Genomic DNA, 14690 nt, shown 5'->3' with positions numbered 1-14690 from the left:
GGTGCCATTGAGCTCCTTCCCAGCTCACACGTGCACAGAAACCGTATGTTTGCTGCTGTGCAGGGTGAGCTGTGGATAAGACACAGTGTCCTTTTGGGAAGCAGTCTATTTTTTTTTCCATCTGCATCAAAGATTTTCTATTTTTTTCCGCTGTTGCTGTTGCCATACAGCACCAAGGCTGCGTTCCAGCGGGCCTGCGTTGGGTTGATTGTGTAGCATACTTCGGGTTTGCAGCTCTGTGCTCTTTGGATCTGTCTCAGCATCGAGGTCCATTTCCTTTTTGTGGCTTTTAATAATTTCCTGTGATGTATTTGCTCATTGTTACGGCCATATCGAAGCTGGATTCCTTGTGTTCCCAACCTCTCTGCCCTAGCTTTGCTTTTACATAGATTTTGCCAGGAAGAACAGAGTAACAACAGGCTGGTTGTTACTCTGCTGTGAACTGAGAGAAGAGTTTTACACCTTTAGCTCTCTGTGAGAAGGTGGCATGGCCTGATTTCATGTGCAAAGCAGGCAGATGTGTTCAGTCATAGGTCTAGGAGCTGGAAAAGGCACAAGGAGGGCTGTACTATTCCAAGGAAGAGGAGTAAGTAGGGCTATTCCTGCAAAGAGGTGGCGGAGGCTTTGCAGCCAGTTGCTTGGGATGGCATCAGCCCAAGAGGACAGAGTGAGTGACCAGGCTGAGGGTTAGGAACAGCACCACAAACTCCTCTTTGCCACAGCAGTGATCAGCTTTGATGTGAGTAGGTTTCAGAGCACTTTACAATGCAGATTTCTGCTCTGTGCCCATATTGTTAAAAGAGAGCGTGGATAACCAACATGCCAGATCACTCTTTAAGAGTCTGGGGTGAAATTGGGATTGCTGAAATCTCCTTGCAGTGTTTTTTCATCCTCTCACTGTAGTTTAAAGACCTTGAGCCTTGAGGCACCAGTCCCACGCTCTCCCTCCTGGTCTCCTGGGGAGGCTGCATGTTCCCAGAGGTGGTGCAGTCTCTGTGTGAGGAAGGTGGGAGGTGATGTTGGAGAAAAGGGAATCCTGCATGAACTGAGCATGACTGAAGGACTCTGGTGCATCTGCAGCAGCTGAACGATGTTCATGGAAAGCAGAGGTGTGTGGTTGAACCCCTGAAGTTGAGGGAAAAGGAACCTGCAGCCCTCCTTCTGTGCTGCCTTGTGCACAGGGGTGATGATCTTCGGCTGTTTCATTTCAGCCTGGTGACTGCAGGTTTTGCAGCATCCCCTTTGTTTGCCACAGGAACAAGCTGTGATCCAGCCAAAAAAACAATCTTCATTCTTGTGCAGGATGAGGATGGGGGCTCAGTGATCAGTGGTTTCTCCTGTCCTTTCCCATGTCTATTAATAGCCTTTCTGATATCATAAATGAATCCTTCTTTTTTTTTTTCATCCCTTTACAGCCCTCCCTTTCCCCAAACCCCTGTTCCTGGAAGGAAGAGCCATCCCAAAGACAGTCTTGATTGCATGGGTAAGCACTCTTGGTGGTTTGCATTTGCTATGTAGTAAAGAGGCTGGATAAAGACTATTAGAGAGATGGCACTGCATGAAAAGTAATTAAAAGCAATCAAGCAAACCAGCTCCATGGCTTAGGTGATACTTCAGAATTGACCCTGCAATGATCAAACAGGAATGTTCTCTAAAATCAAAAAGCCCAGCGCATCGAACACAAGCAGGGCTGCTCTTGTCTTCATTAACCCTTCTTGACGCTGCAGCAATAGTGGTAGCACTGAAGAACCTTTAGGCCTGATTTGGGAATCAAGTGACTGCAGCAACAGTCCAAACTGAGCAGCTGGAGCCCTGAGGTGGATGGATGCAAGCAAGTAAAAAGCTGTTGAGAGATCTGTGTTGGTAGATGTTGCTGAGGGGGCCATGCTCTTGTGTTTGCTGACAACTGCAAGGTGCTGAGAAGCTGGGAACAGCCTTGTAGGATCAGATTTTGTCTCTCTTACTATCTGGGAGTTGCCCCTTCAGGATCTTGACTCCCTACATAGCAAACCCCAGCTCTCTAGGGAGTTACACCTCTTCCACTTGTATGAATCTGCAATAGTGCAAATGCTGTGAGAGAAGTGGTATTGGTGCTTGCACAGATCATAGGTTACTGCTTAATCACTTATAAACATCCAGCTGGTTAAATAATGGAAACTCTGTAATATTGTAATGACTTGCACTATTAAAAATGAGCAAATGGCAGCCAGCCTGTGGCAGGATAACTCATTGCTGGCCTGAGGCAGGGTTTCTAGATTGAGCTGCAGAGATGAAGCTGCAGTCAGCCCTCGTTGCTGAAGGTTTTAGTGCTCCCCCCGTGGCACTTTGCTCTGAGACACCTCTGGGCACTGTCGCTCACACGTGGCTCACTGAGAACCTCTTGCCCTGTCCTTGTTGCTCCTCTTGCTGGCCATATTTCAGCCATTATGTGCTCTTTTTGGCAATCACACCGAAGTGCAGCAGAGGCCAGGAGCAGCCTCTGAGGAGCGGCTGCTGGCCCCGGGCTAAGGCAAACAAACAGTCAGAAGGGGCTGTGTCATTAGAATTGGATGGAGGAAAAACAGCAGGTGAAAGAAGGGGGTGGAATGACAGATATTTTAATCTCAAGTTATTTGGTACTACCAGCAATGGCTTCCTGTGCTGTGGTTTTTATTAAAAAAAATGTCCTTATCTTGCGTGTCCATCCATCTCTCTAATCATCCAGTGTCTGAACTCTGATGATCTTTAATCCCTCCTGTATATTCTATCTTTCTAGCATTTAAGCAAATAAATATAAAAGTTTGGAGCTCTGGGGGTCTAAATTGGTTTTCAGAGGGGAGGAGTCACATCTGAGAAGAAAGAGCAGGGAGATACCATCTGGTGTTAGTCAAGTGCTGGGTTTTGCATTGCCCTGAAAATAGCTGGTATCAGGGCAAAGGTTTTGGAGTAGATGTATCAAGGCCTGACCCTGCCTGGCAGTTTTGTTTCCATGCTGATTTTTGCGTTTTCCATGTGCAAATAAGATATTTTAGTGCTCTGCCTTGGAAACCAGGCATGGTCTGTGTTAATCCTCTGCCTTGCACTTCAACACTGTGGGCCAGGGTCCATAAAATCAGCAGTTCCTCTGCTTTTGGGGGCACCAAGGGCAGTGTGTTTAACCTTGATTTTCCACTGAGGAGTTTGTGACTGTGGGCAGATTTCAGAGGGAGCCTTGGGGAATACAGGGTTGTGTAAATGAACACCTTGTCACCTCCTTCTTGCCTCTAACTCAGTGTTTCCCATAAGAAACACTCTGGGCATTTGGTACTGAGCTGATCTCAGAAATACCTGTGTCTTCTTTCCTCCTGCCAGATTTTGACATCCCATTCTGTGAGAGGTTTGGGAAAGGTGGGACGTTCCCAAGGCAGTACCATCTCTCCCAAAGTCGCAAGGACTACAGTGACGGTAAGGAAATGGTGATCAGTCCTTGATGGCTTGTGACCATGCCTGGGACTGGAAAGACTTGGGAAGGAGAGGTTTCTGGTAAAGGGAGGGACCACCAAGTAATCTGGGATTCCCTTGTGTATTCTGAAGGGTATTCTCTATGAGACTTTGCAGCTGTGCTCTTGGGAAGTGCTGAGCATCTGCAGCCTGTCCGCTGCTTACACCTCCTCTTTTAATTTAGCTGTGGGGATGATTGGCATTTCTCATCCCTGGCAGTATCAACCTTTCTATTCCCCTAAATTGCTTTCTTTTGAGGATGCTTTTTGTGACCTTTACAGCAGGTTTCTCACAGAGCTGTAGGAAATCCCCAAGCAATTTCAGGGTAGCAGTATCTGTTTGCTTCTCTGTTTTAAACTGGTGAGCTCTGAGCTTTGGGGCCCACTCCATCACTGTTTTCCTGCTCATTCTTCCACTGTATGAAACTGAAAATGGTGGGAGGCAAAAATTCCCTTGGGGAAAATGTACTGAGGACGTGCAGAGAGCATACTGAGCTTTCCAGAATGAGCTTCATCTCACTGACACCCCTGAGAAAGCAGGTCTGGCCCTGCTGTGTGGTCATTTGCATGTGGACTTAGGGGATGGCAGGGATAATTTGCAATGTAAATCCCTGCCTGTTGAGTGTTTAATTGTGATTAACAACCAACAAGCCCCCTGATGTAATTAAACTGTTGCAAACCCCTCTGGAAACATCTACATTAGATGTAATGCCTGCTGTTATCAACTCTTAAATTGAATTTAAAATCTTCACAGGGTTCTGCTGCAGTTTCATTACACTTGCTTTGTTTAATTTGAAGAGGTGAGGATCTGGGCAGTGACGTGAGAAGGCGGTGACAGGTGGATCCAAGCTGGTCCATGTGTTCTGGCTGTAACTTTCCCCCTTTTTCCCCTACAGGCCGGAGGACTTTCCCCAGGAGTTACTTCCCACAGGAGAACCTGTTTCAGCTTGTCCCTTCCAGCAGAACCAAGAGCTTCACTGGGGACAGCAAGCTCAGCACCTTGCAGTACGACGAGTACAGGCCCAAGTGTTGGAACAATTGTGAAAAGGGTCTGCAGGTCTTCAGCACCTCCCCTACGAAAGCCAGGAACTGTGAGTGAACCACAGCCCCAAGTGCCTGAGCTCTCAGTAGAGCTGGGGTTTAGCACAAAATTGAGTTACTGTGACCTGCTGAGTTACTGGGCATCAGCTGAGCCAGCCGTGGGTGAGCTTTTCCCCCCAACATGAGGCACATTGCACCAGCTTCTGTTTCATGAGAAAGGTGTAGTACAATACCCTGTGTCTTACCTTGGCCTTGGGCTGAGAGCTGTGTGGGGTCAGCTGGTGTGCAGCACTTGCTGGGTTGCAGATGATTGCTTGTGTGTTGGACTGTCAGTGTGGTCACACAGCAGAAGCTTCCCAGAAGACTTGGGACATGGGAGCAAATGCATCCAGAGTTTCTGTTCTTGGCTGACATTGCTGTCACCCCAGCACCCAAAGATGGTGTTGCAAGCTCCTCTGCTATTGCACAGCTGCCCATGATGTCGAAGCTGGTGCATTTTGGGCCTGTTTAGTGATGGATAACATCCTAGGAATGACTCCTTACTGGTCCCTGCCTGGGCTGCTGCTCAGCCATCCTGTATCCTGCTAAACTCTCCCACAGCAGAAGGGAAATTCCAACACTGGCTAAGAAAAGAGTTTTTAGAGGAAAGACTCTTAATGAAATAGGACTTTTCTGGTATTTGTTTCTGCTTTATGCTAATGCAGACTGGGAGACATTCCCCCCACACCAATAGCACCAGTGCAGTTAAAACTGGTTTGTCCTGCTGCTTCTGGGAGAGAGTGGCTTGCTGACTGCCCTGCACTCTGTAGGGTCAGCTGGACCCTGATGCTGAAGTCTCCCTGCTGTGCTCTTCTCTCAACCCTCTGCTCTCTCCTGTAGCTCTGCAGGCACCTGTGAACTGGAGGCTGGGGAAGCTGCTGGGAAGAGGAGCTTTTGGGGAAGTTTATCTCTGCTATGATGCTGACACTGGGCGGGAGCTGTCGGTGAAGCAGGTGCCTTTCGACCCTGACAGCCAGGAGACAAGTAAAGTGAGTACAAGGGCAGGGCTGTTCTGAGGCTCCTTGGGGGACTGTGGGCTGGGGGCTGAGGGTGGAGGTGTCCATGTCCCTGGAAGGCACTGTGTGGAGACAGGGTGTTGTTTTCCCTCTCTGGAGTAGTCCTGAATGGCTTGTGGCACTACTCAGAGCTCTGTGGTGACTTCTCTGCCTCCCAGTTCCTTGGTCACATTGGCCTGCTCTGTCTCAGGTATCATCTCTTGCAGGTCTGTCTGATCTTCCTTAATTTTGTCCTTCTTGCTCCCTTCACCTTCTCCCCACTGTGGGCAGTGACTTCATTGTCACCTTTCCAGAATAGGAAAGCCATAAATAAAAAAAACTCCAGAAAAACTCCTTAAACACAAGTAATAATAAGTGAACTTGTCCCAAAGACAAGCCCTGTCTTTCTCCTTGCCTTTCTCTTAGGGCAGTGGTCCTCCTTCCTGAGCCTCGTGTGGCCAATGTGTTCGTGGGCAGCTTCACAGCTGCTACAAAAATCATGCTTCACATGGAGCAGTGTTTATATCATATTCCCAAAGACAGCATTCCCGTTCATCAGGAAGCCTGTCTGTGTTGTTACAGGAGGTGAATGCTTTAGAATGTGAGATTCAGCTGTTGAAGACTCTCCGTCACGACAGGATTGTGCAGTACTACGGGTGCCTGCGGGATCCTGAGGAGAAGAAACTGTCTATCTTTGTGGAATACATGCCAGGGGTAAGTGTGGTTCCTGCTAGAGACTTTCCTGAGTGGCAGAAAACAGATTTAGAGTGTCCTGGGCTTTGGTGAAATTTGAATCCAGCTGAGCTGCTGTACAGCTGATGAACTAAACCAAAGCAGTGGATGCATCCCTAAGGCTTGGGAAAGCGTAGGATGTGAGTCAGATGTCATGGTGAAGCCCCTCAACATGCACTGGGTGAAATGAAAAGCCTTGCAGGCAGGTTTTAGGTTTGAATCCTGAAGCAGGGTGTGTTCATAGTCTGGAATCTGAGCTTGGTGAATGTAGGACGTGATCCAGATCCTGCTCCAAACACTGTGGCCTGAGCCCATCCTTAAGTATTTACTGCAAATCCCTGCAGGAAAAGCTAATAGTACAACTGTCCACCCACAGCTGTCACCAATTATTTGTGCCTTTCAGCACATGTGTATTAAAAGCAGTGTTACTCACTTAGAGCTCTCTGTTGAGGACAGAGCTTTTCGTGGGCAGTGTTATCCTCTTGTGCAGGAGTGGCTTCAATTTGTGGCTTTGCTGATACAGGATGAAATAGCCATGGGGAAAAAGATCAGAATGTTTTGAGGGAGTTTAAGCAGGGGCTGGGGAATGTACACGGATGAGTTGAGCATCTCTTTGTGTTTGGGAGCTTGTGAATTACATCAGCTATTAGACTGATGGTGTAAAACAGCATAATGGTATTTACATTGCTGCAGGATCTGTTCTCCCAAGTCCCTCCTGTCCAGCTGGATCTTTTCCCCAGAGTGTTGGAGAATAAACCCTTGTTTATACAGAGATTTGTAAGGTCAGAAGGGACAATTAAGTCATCTGGTTGCAAATAATTTTGGTTGTTAGTAAACATGCCAGAGGCTCTCCGAACATCTCCTGCATGTGAGTGATCAGGTGGACTTCCATGCCTCTGAGTCCCTTCCGAGCCCTGTCCTCCCTCTGTCCCTGTGGGCATCTCACCTTCAGGCCCTTCCACAAGGCATGGACCCAGAGGAGTAAATCCCAGGAATTGCAGCAATCGCCTTGCTGCTTATTCCACGGCATGCCAATGTTTGTTAGCAGCCAGGAAACCAGCATTTGATGCTGGGGCAGTGTCCAGCAGGGCTGGAAGTTCAGTGTTTGTTTTTTTTAAATGATAAAGCCGAGCTCTGACCAAATACCGATTGACTTGCTGCTGCAACAACAGCTCATTTCACAAAAGCAGCTCAGGGCTCTGGTTTCCAAGGCCAGTGGAAGTGAGGGAGTTCCCAAACTTTGCAGGACAGCACCTCTGCAAAGCTGGGTCTGGCCAGGCTTCCAGTTTAGGACAGTCAGCTTGGTAAAATCTTCACAGGGCCAAGTTTGGGTGCACCCTTAGCCTGCCATTCTTATGATGGCACCCATTTAATAGCTGACTCTGTAGTTTCTGTCCTCCCCATAGATTATTTTTTTTATCTGTGCTTGGAAAACAGAATGGTCCATTTGACCACAGGCCTCAAGGAACCTGTTTCCCCTTCTTTGTTTGATGTCCCCTCATCAGGGTGAGCAGGGGCAGGATAAGAAATCTATTTTGGTGGTGGCGAGGGAGCATACCCTGCATACAAATTGTACGAGGGGGTCATTTAGAGCATCTCAGGTTGCTTCAGCAGTGCTCAGAAAGGAAAAGGAGAGGCTTATCCACAGGATCACCACCAGCCTCAAAAGAAGCCAAAACAGTAGCTGGGCAGAGCTGCAGCAGAGATGGGTGGATGTGGAAAAGCTAATAGAGTTTGATGGGCTGGCTTGGAGCAGAGCAGCCACTATTCCCAGAACAGGACTGGCAATCTTGGGTCAACCCTGGAGCTGCAGGATAGGCAGAAACAGGATGAGTTTCCCCTCCCACTTCCCAGCTAACTTTGAATACTGGAGGTAAGAGCTGAGTGTGAACCCCAAATCTGCCTCTGGTTCACCCCTGCTAAAACCCAGCTCTGGCACAGTGAGACACATCAATTTCCAAGTAGCCTGAAAATACAGCTGAAACCAGGAGAATGATGTCTTCACCCCTGCTTCATTTCCTCTTTGATCAATACAGTCAAACCAGTTTGAGCCTGCATGCCTGGGTCAGAAATTCAAGGACTTGCAAATGGGTGGTCTTGTTGGAGCAGGCCCTCGTGGGGCTGGCTGTCCCTCGTGGCTGGAGGTGCTCCTTGCTGTGCAAAGTTTTGGGAGGAGGCTTTCAAAGACTGACTCATTATCTTGGCCCTGAAGAACTGGCTCCCTACAACTCCCTGAAAGCAGATTGTAGACAGGTGGGAGTTGGTCTTTTCTCCCAGGTAACAAGTGATAGGAAAAGAGGACATGGCCTCAAGTTGCACCCGCAGAGATTTAGACTGGAACAATTTCTTCACTGAAAGGGTTGTCAAGCATCAGAACAGGCTGCTCAGGGAAGTGGTGGAATCACCATCACTGGAAATGCTCAATACCACACGGTTTAGTGGTGGGCCTGGCAGTGCTGGGTTAATGATTGGAATGGATGGTCTCAGAGGTTTTTTCCAACCGTAAAGATTCTATGAATCTAATTAATCGAGTTGATACTCTCATTTGAGTTGGAATTCCTCATCAGTTTGGTCCTTCTCCACGAGCTGTCGGTGACACCCCTCCAGCCACTAGAGGGGGAAAAAGGTCTGTGGTGTTGGCAGGAGGAAGCTCTGACAGACACCAAACCATTCCTTCATCTCCCCAGGGACCTGGGACACGAGGACAAGTCTTCACTCTGTTCAGCACTTAGTGGATTTTTGCTGTTTCTACAAAGAAGGGTTTGGGGTTTTCTGAGCTGGAAAATAGAGTGGTCAGGAAGGTTTAAGAAGTTCCTGTGACGTGATGATTCCTCTGGTCCTTAGGGTTGGTGTGTGTTGTTTCTGTGCAACAGGGCTCAATAAAGGACCAGCTAAAAGCTTATGGTGCTCTGACCGAGAATGTCACACGGAAGTACACCAGGCAGATCCTGCAGGGAGTCTTCTACCTACACAGCAATATGATTGTCCACAGGGATATTAAAGGTGAGTGGGTGGTACAGGGAAGCTCCTTGTTAGCTCGTGTTTGCTCAGCCCAGCCTCCCCCTGCCCCAGCACAGATCCTTGTGCTCAGCACTGCACTGGGATCTGCTATTTGAAGTATTTCTGCCCCTGCCCTTCACCGGCTTGAACCATGAAAATCTTGAGCAAGCAGCTGAAACCAAAATTTTGTGCTGTCTTCTCTTTCAAGGGATTATTGTTAACTGCCCTTACATGTCTGAAAACCTGGTGTAACACAGCCAAGGACTGAGGCTCCTTGCTGCTGTCTGTGGGTGGGCAGGATGATCTGTTGGCCCCCATGCACTGCTCATTTTTGGGAAACCTGCTGAGTGAGGGGATGCTGGTGGGAGTCAACCCTCTGGGAGAGCAGCTGCCTTAGGAGAGAAGGATTTATCCGGAATCCAACCCACCACAGCCCTTTGGGCTCCCTCCTGCCGGGCTCTTTGCCTGTGCCCTTCCTGCTCTCCTCACTTCAGGTTGCTGCTTCATCTCTTGGGGGTCTTGTCTTTGCTTTTTACCCCAGGTGCCAATATTCTGAGAGATTCTGCTGGAAATGTGAAACTTGGAGATTTTGGGGCCAGCAAACGCATCCAGACCATCTGCATGTCTGGAACAGGGATTAAATCTGTCACGGGAACACCATACTGGATGAGCCCGGAGGTTATCAGTGGAGAGGGCTATGGAAGGAAAGCTGATGTGTGGTAAGGAATGCAGTAAAAACCCCACCACTGCTACTTAAATCAAACAATCCTTTTGGGAGGCTGTAATGGGAGCAACGGGTGTAGCTAGTAGTGGGAAGCAGTGCAAAGGATGGAAAATAGGAGATACATGGTAGGATCAACTGTGCAGATATCCAGAGGGAATGTGTTGTAGCTAAATTCCTATAACAGGAGCACTCAGAATCACAGCTTGCTTTTGGAAGCTCTTGTCTTGGGTGAGTCTCACGTCCAGCTCATCCCCATAACTGCTTTTTAATTCTGGAAAGCAGGTTGACAAAAAAGGTCACTAAAAGAGCTGTTGAGTTTTGTTGGCCCTGACTTTGGGTTCACTTAAGCCCAGCTCAGAGGATCTTCAATGGCTTTCCCAAATCTGCTGCTGGATGTTTGCATGTGGCTCAGGCACAAAGACAACCAAAATCATTGGCTGCTTGTGAATGTTTTGATCTGTGGAGGATGACAGATGGAGCCTGGAAGAGTTGGGGTAACACTACTAATCTTCCCAGTATATGAGGAGGAAGCACTATCTTCACAGTGTGCTTTCCATTGGGTGCCCAAGCAAAGAGGGTCAACAAAAAATAATCCTTCCAAGAGAACCCTCTTTGGGTGGGAAAACCAGAAAGTCCTTAGCAGGTGTCCATGTACCCTGCACCACCTGCTCTGGCTGATGGGAGGGGAATGTGGTTTAACTTTTTAGGATCAATTATGAATGGAGGTGGCAGAATATCTCTGCCAAGACCAGGACTCTTGAGCAAGCCTAGGGAAACCTCTTGGGCTCTTTGCTGCTCATCCCACGTGTTCCTTCCCAGATTAAGTTGGATGTAGGCAAACGTGTTTCATTCTCTCTCAGCTTCCTAGGGAACTACATGCTATTGCTGAAACTGTGCTGTCTGAACCTGTGCTTGGGTTTCCCTTTAGGGGATGCTCCAGTGAGCTTTTAAGAGACTTAGCATCTGCCACTTAAGGTAGGCAGAAAAGCCACCAGCTTTACTTAAAGCAAGGGTTCTGTGTTCACTCCTGCTATGGGAGTGGAAAGTCCAGTGCCAAGCACCTGTGTGCCCAGGGAGCTTCAGGGGACTGGACATACAAGGGACATGTGCCCGTCTCCTGCAGGTTTGCTCCCTGCACAGTCCCTTTAGGCAGGTGCAATCCCAGAGCTGATTAAACTCGAACTGCAGGGCCACCGCCCCAGTCCCTCACCCTGTGCTTGGCGTTGTTGCAGGAGCGTGGCCTGCACCGTGGTGGAGATGTTAACGGAGAAACCACCCTGGGCAGAGTTTGAGGCCATGGCGGCGATTTTTAAAATCGCCACGCAGCCGACCAACCCCCAGCTCCCCGACGGCGTCTCCAGCTCCTGCCGCAACTTCCTCAAGCAGATCTTCGTGGAGGAGAAGCGGAGGCCGACGGCCGAGGACCTGCTGAGACACCCCTTCGTCAACTGCGGGCTCTGAGCCCTGGCAGCGGGGATGGGAAGCACTGGCAGGAGGGTCGGACCTCACCCAGGGCTGTCCTGACAGTCCCTTCTCGCTCATTGCTCCTCGGCCCCCGCCGCGTTGTTGGATTTTCAAGCTGCGCTCGGGACTGTTGGCGCCGGGAATTCAGAGCGAGGGATTTCCGTGCGGGTGCCGGACCACGTACCCTCCCTGCCGCCAGCGGTACCGGGGCCGTCCCCCTCGCCATGGAACTGCTCTCTGGGGGGAAGTGTGGCAAGCGGGAAATGTCCCCCCTCCGGCGGGGCGGCGTTTCACACTGTCCTGTGCCTTACGCGGTTACAGTCAAGGAGTGATGCTCGGCTCGGATCTGGTGTGAGGATGCAGCAGCCGTGTTGACTTTGCCTTGGTGTGTGTGTGTGTGCGTGTGTGAGTCTGGGAACAAGGGGGTCTTCTCGGGGTGCAGGAGGTCTGTGCCGGGTACACCCGCGGACGGATGCCCGGGACCCCTGCCACGGGCTGAGGAATGGTCAAATGATGATGGTGGTGTTTAAATGCTGTCGATGGCAGGGCTGAGCAGCAGCCAGGTTGTGTTGGGAGCCATTGGGATTCAGGTGTGAGCTGAAGGCAATCTCAGCAAGGACGGCTCTGCTCACAGCCACAGTTCTGCTGAGCTGTGCCTGTGCTGCTGCGCTGGGGCTGGAGAGATGCCATCGTGTTCTGGAGGTGAAGCTGCAGGGAGAGCCCAGTGGGTCTCTGTAAAACCCAAGAGTGCCTAAAATTAGATAGAGAGGACTGGTGCCTCCTCCTCTGTGCCTTGTGAGCCATCCTCAGGTACAGGGAAGGGGAGCATCACTTCCATGGTGGTGCTGAAGGGAACAGCTGCAGGACCGTGGAGCCTCAGACTGGGACAGTGGAGCTGCAGCAGTTGAGGGCTGCTGGAAGCAGATTTCTTCCTGCAGTAGGCTTGAAGTTGTAGGAGAAAATGGGCCAGTCAAAAGTAGAGCTGGACTACAGTCTCTGACCAGCGCTACCCCACTGGAAAACCTGGGCAGGAAGTATGCACAGAGTCCCTGGAAGCTAGTTAATTAATGAATCAATCAGACCTTGGGGGGTTTTGGATAAATTAGTTGCACCATCCCACCTCCCCCTTCTCTGCTGCATTAGCTGTTTCCACTGACTCAGCAAAGGGTTAAAAAAGCAGTTACCAGGAGGTTCCGTCCTCAGGCCAGTGTGTCAGACACGGGTTTATTATAATGCTGGTTTTCAGTGAAAATGAAAAGTGTTGCTTAGACTTAAGAGGAAAGTGAAGAATTGGTTGTTTGTGTGAACACATCCTTGAATTCTTCCATGAGGAAGAGATCAAGACTTTGCACCGCTGGTGTGGCGGTGGGAGCGTGTCCGTGTCCTCAGCTCTGAACAGAGAAGCAAGGTTTAGGAGGTTGCCCAGAGTAGCTGTGGATGTCCCATTTCTGGAAACATTCAGGGTCAAGGTTGGATATTGCTTGAAGCAACCTGGTCTGGTAAAGTGTCCCTGCCCATGGCAAGGGGTTGGAATGAGGTGAGCTCTAAGGTTCCTGCCAACCCAAACCATTCGAAGATTTCATGATTTTAAGAATTACTTCAGTTTTTAAAAAAATAAACACTGTGAGTATGAGAGCAAATTAAAATAAATACCTAAAAGAATTCCCTATAAATTTGCCTGAAAGCTACAGGGACTGGTTACTGCCCAAGCCGGGATCCAGGGAAGTTGGGATCTGGTGGAGCAGCACCAGGGGTTGTGTGTCAGTCAGCCATGGTGGTGATGGGCAGCTCCCCATGGGGAGGGGAAAAAAGTCTCCTTTTGCTGAGGGGAATGAAGAATTTTATTCTGTGAATAGGACCAAATCCATCAGTCTGGTCAGTACTACGGGATGGATGGAAACAAACACAAGGGGAAAAAAAAAAAAAATCAGTGTTGCCTGGGAATGGGTTTGGCAGAAGAGGGTAACAAAGTGTGTGTTCACCAAAGCTAAAAAAAAAAAAAAAAAAAATCAAAACCATTTTTATGCTGTTTTCTCTTCTTTCATTGAATCTGGTTTGGGTTTTCTCAGCCTTTCAGTGGTGGGTGGGTGTTTTCCTTCTTTGCAAAGACTTGAGAGCCAAAGGGGGCTCCTGGCTGCCCCAAAATGCTCTCAGGGGCCTCATACCTCCTAAATCCTCCCATGGATGGATGTGGCTTTTGTGTGTGTGTGTGAGTGTGAGTGCGAGACACTCCTCAGGTGCCTTTGCCTTTCTGGCTTGTAAAACCCTTGCAGTGTTCTGATGTACAGAATGGAACTAGGAGAAGTGAATGGAATTATTCTGTTATGTAAAGTCATTTTCTGTTTGTTCGGTTTGTTTTTATTTTATTTTGCCTGTAGCGGGCCGTGCGGCTTTCCCTGCGCACTGCCGCGTATCCATGGAGAAATGAATTCCTTTTTGGGGGGCAGACTGGAGCAGGACATTGGAACAGGCTGTCCAGGAAAGTGGTGGAGTCACCATCCCTGGAAGCGCTCAAAAGGCATGTGGATGTGGCATTTGGGGATGTGGTTTAGTGGTGAACGTGGTTGGACTTGATGATCTTGGGGGTCTTTTCCAACCTTAATAATTCCATGATCCTCCATTTCTATTGCCTGTCCCCTGCTCACCAGTACAGCCCCTTCCCAGCAGGGCAGTCCCCAGCATGGGTGGGGGGCACAGGGGGCACTTGGTGTGGCTGTCCTGGGGGCAGTGGGGCCAGGGAGTGACAAGAAGTTGATGGTTCCCCAGGATTTCTGGAACAAATGGATGTGTGCAGTTCTCTGACCTGATGGGCTCTGCATGTCCCTTTGTCCTGACATCCCGCCTTGGACTCTGAACGCACAGGCTTTTGTGCTTCTAAACCTAATTTTAATTTATTTTTATTTTAAAATTTTGGAGTTTTTTTCTTTATTTCCTCTTCATCCCCCCCCTTCCTTCATTTGTCCCTCTTTTCTCCCTTCTTTTCCCTTTCTCCCTTCTTTTCCCTTTCTCCCTTTTTTCTTTTTGTTTTCCCCCCTGCTTTTTCCCCCGTTTCCTTTTGTGTTTTCCTCCTTTTCCCTTTCTTTTGCCCCCTTTTTATCCTTTATTTTCCTTTTTTCTTTACCGTAGCCGGTTTGTTGGTCTCGGGGCCGGAGCGCGGGTTAGCCCAGGGGCGGGGCATGCAAATGAGGGGGCGGGGATTTACGGGTACCGCGGCCTATCCCACCGTTGTATGCAAAT

At 49.2% G+C, this 14690-nt stretch overlaps 1 protein-coding gene across 3 annotated transcripts in view; it reads left to right on the top strand.

Annotated features, from left to right (window-relative positions):
* Positions 1 to 13797, top strand: part of LOC103623939 (mitogen-activated protein kinase kinase kinase 3-like) — a 76473-nt gene extending 62676 nt beyond the window's left edge. For all 3 annotated transcript variants that reach the window (XM_017746730.1, XM_017746731.1, XM_008643120.2), the window contains 8 exons: positions 1416 to 1483; positions 3331 to 3423; positions 4355 to 4549; positions 5379 to 5527; positions 6116 to 6247; positions 9139 to 9268; positions 9807 to 9984; positions 11222 to 13797. In XM_017746730.1, the coding sequence (XP_017602219.1) occupies positions 1416 to 1483; positions 3331 to 3423; positions 4355 to 4549; positions 5379 to 5527; positions 6116 to 6247; positions 9139 to 9268; positions 9807 to 9984; positions 11222 to 11450 (1174 nt within the window). In that variant the 3' untranslated portion in view covers positions 11451 to 13797. The remainder of the gene's footprint in view (positions 1 to 1415; positions 1484 to 3330; positions 3424 to 4354; positions 4550 to 5378; positions 5528 to 6115; positions 6248 to 9138; positions 9269 to 9806; positions 9985 to 11221) is intronic.
* Positions 13798 to 14690: the final 893 nt, after the last annotated feature.

Source organism: Corvus brachyrhynchos, unplaced genomic scaffold (genome assembly GCF_000691975.1).
Source record: "Corvus brachyrhynchos isolate BGI_N302 unplaced genomic scaffold, ASM69197v1 scaffold18, whole genome shotgun sequence".
In the NCBI taxonomy this organism is placed as follows: domain Eukaryota; kingdom Metazoa; phylum Chordata; class Aves; order Passeriformes; family Corvidae; genus Corvus; species Corvus brachyrhynchos.
Note: the sequence above shows the minus strand (reverse complement) of the source record. Positions and strands in the feature narration are given on the sequence as shown.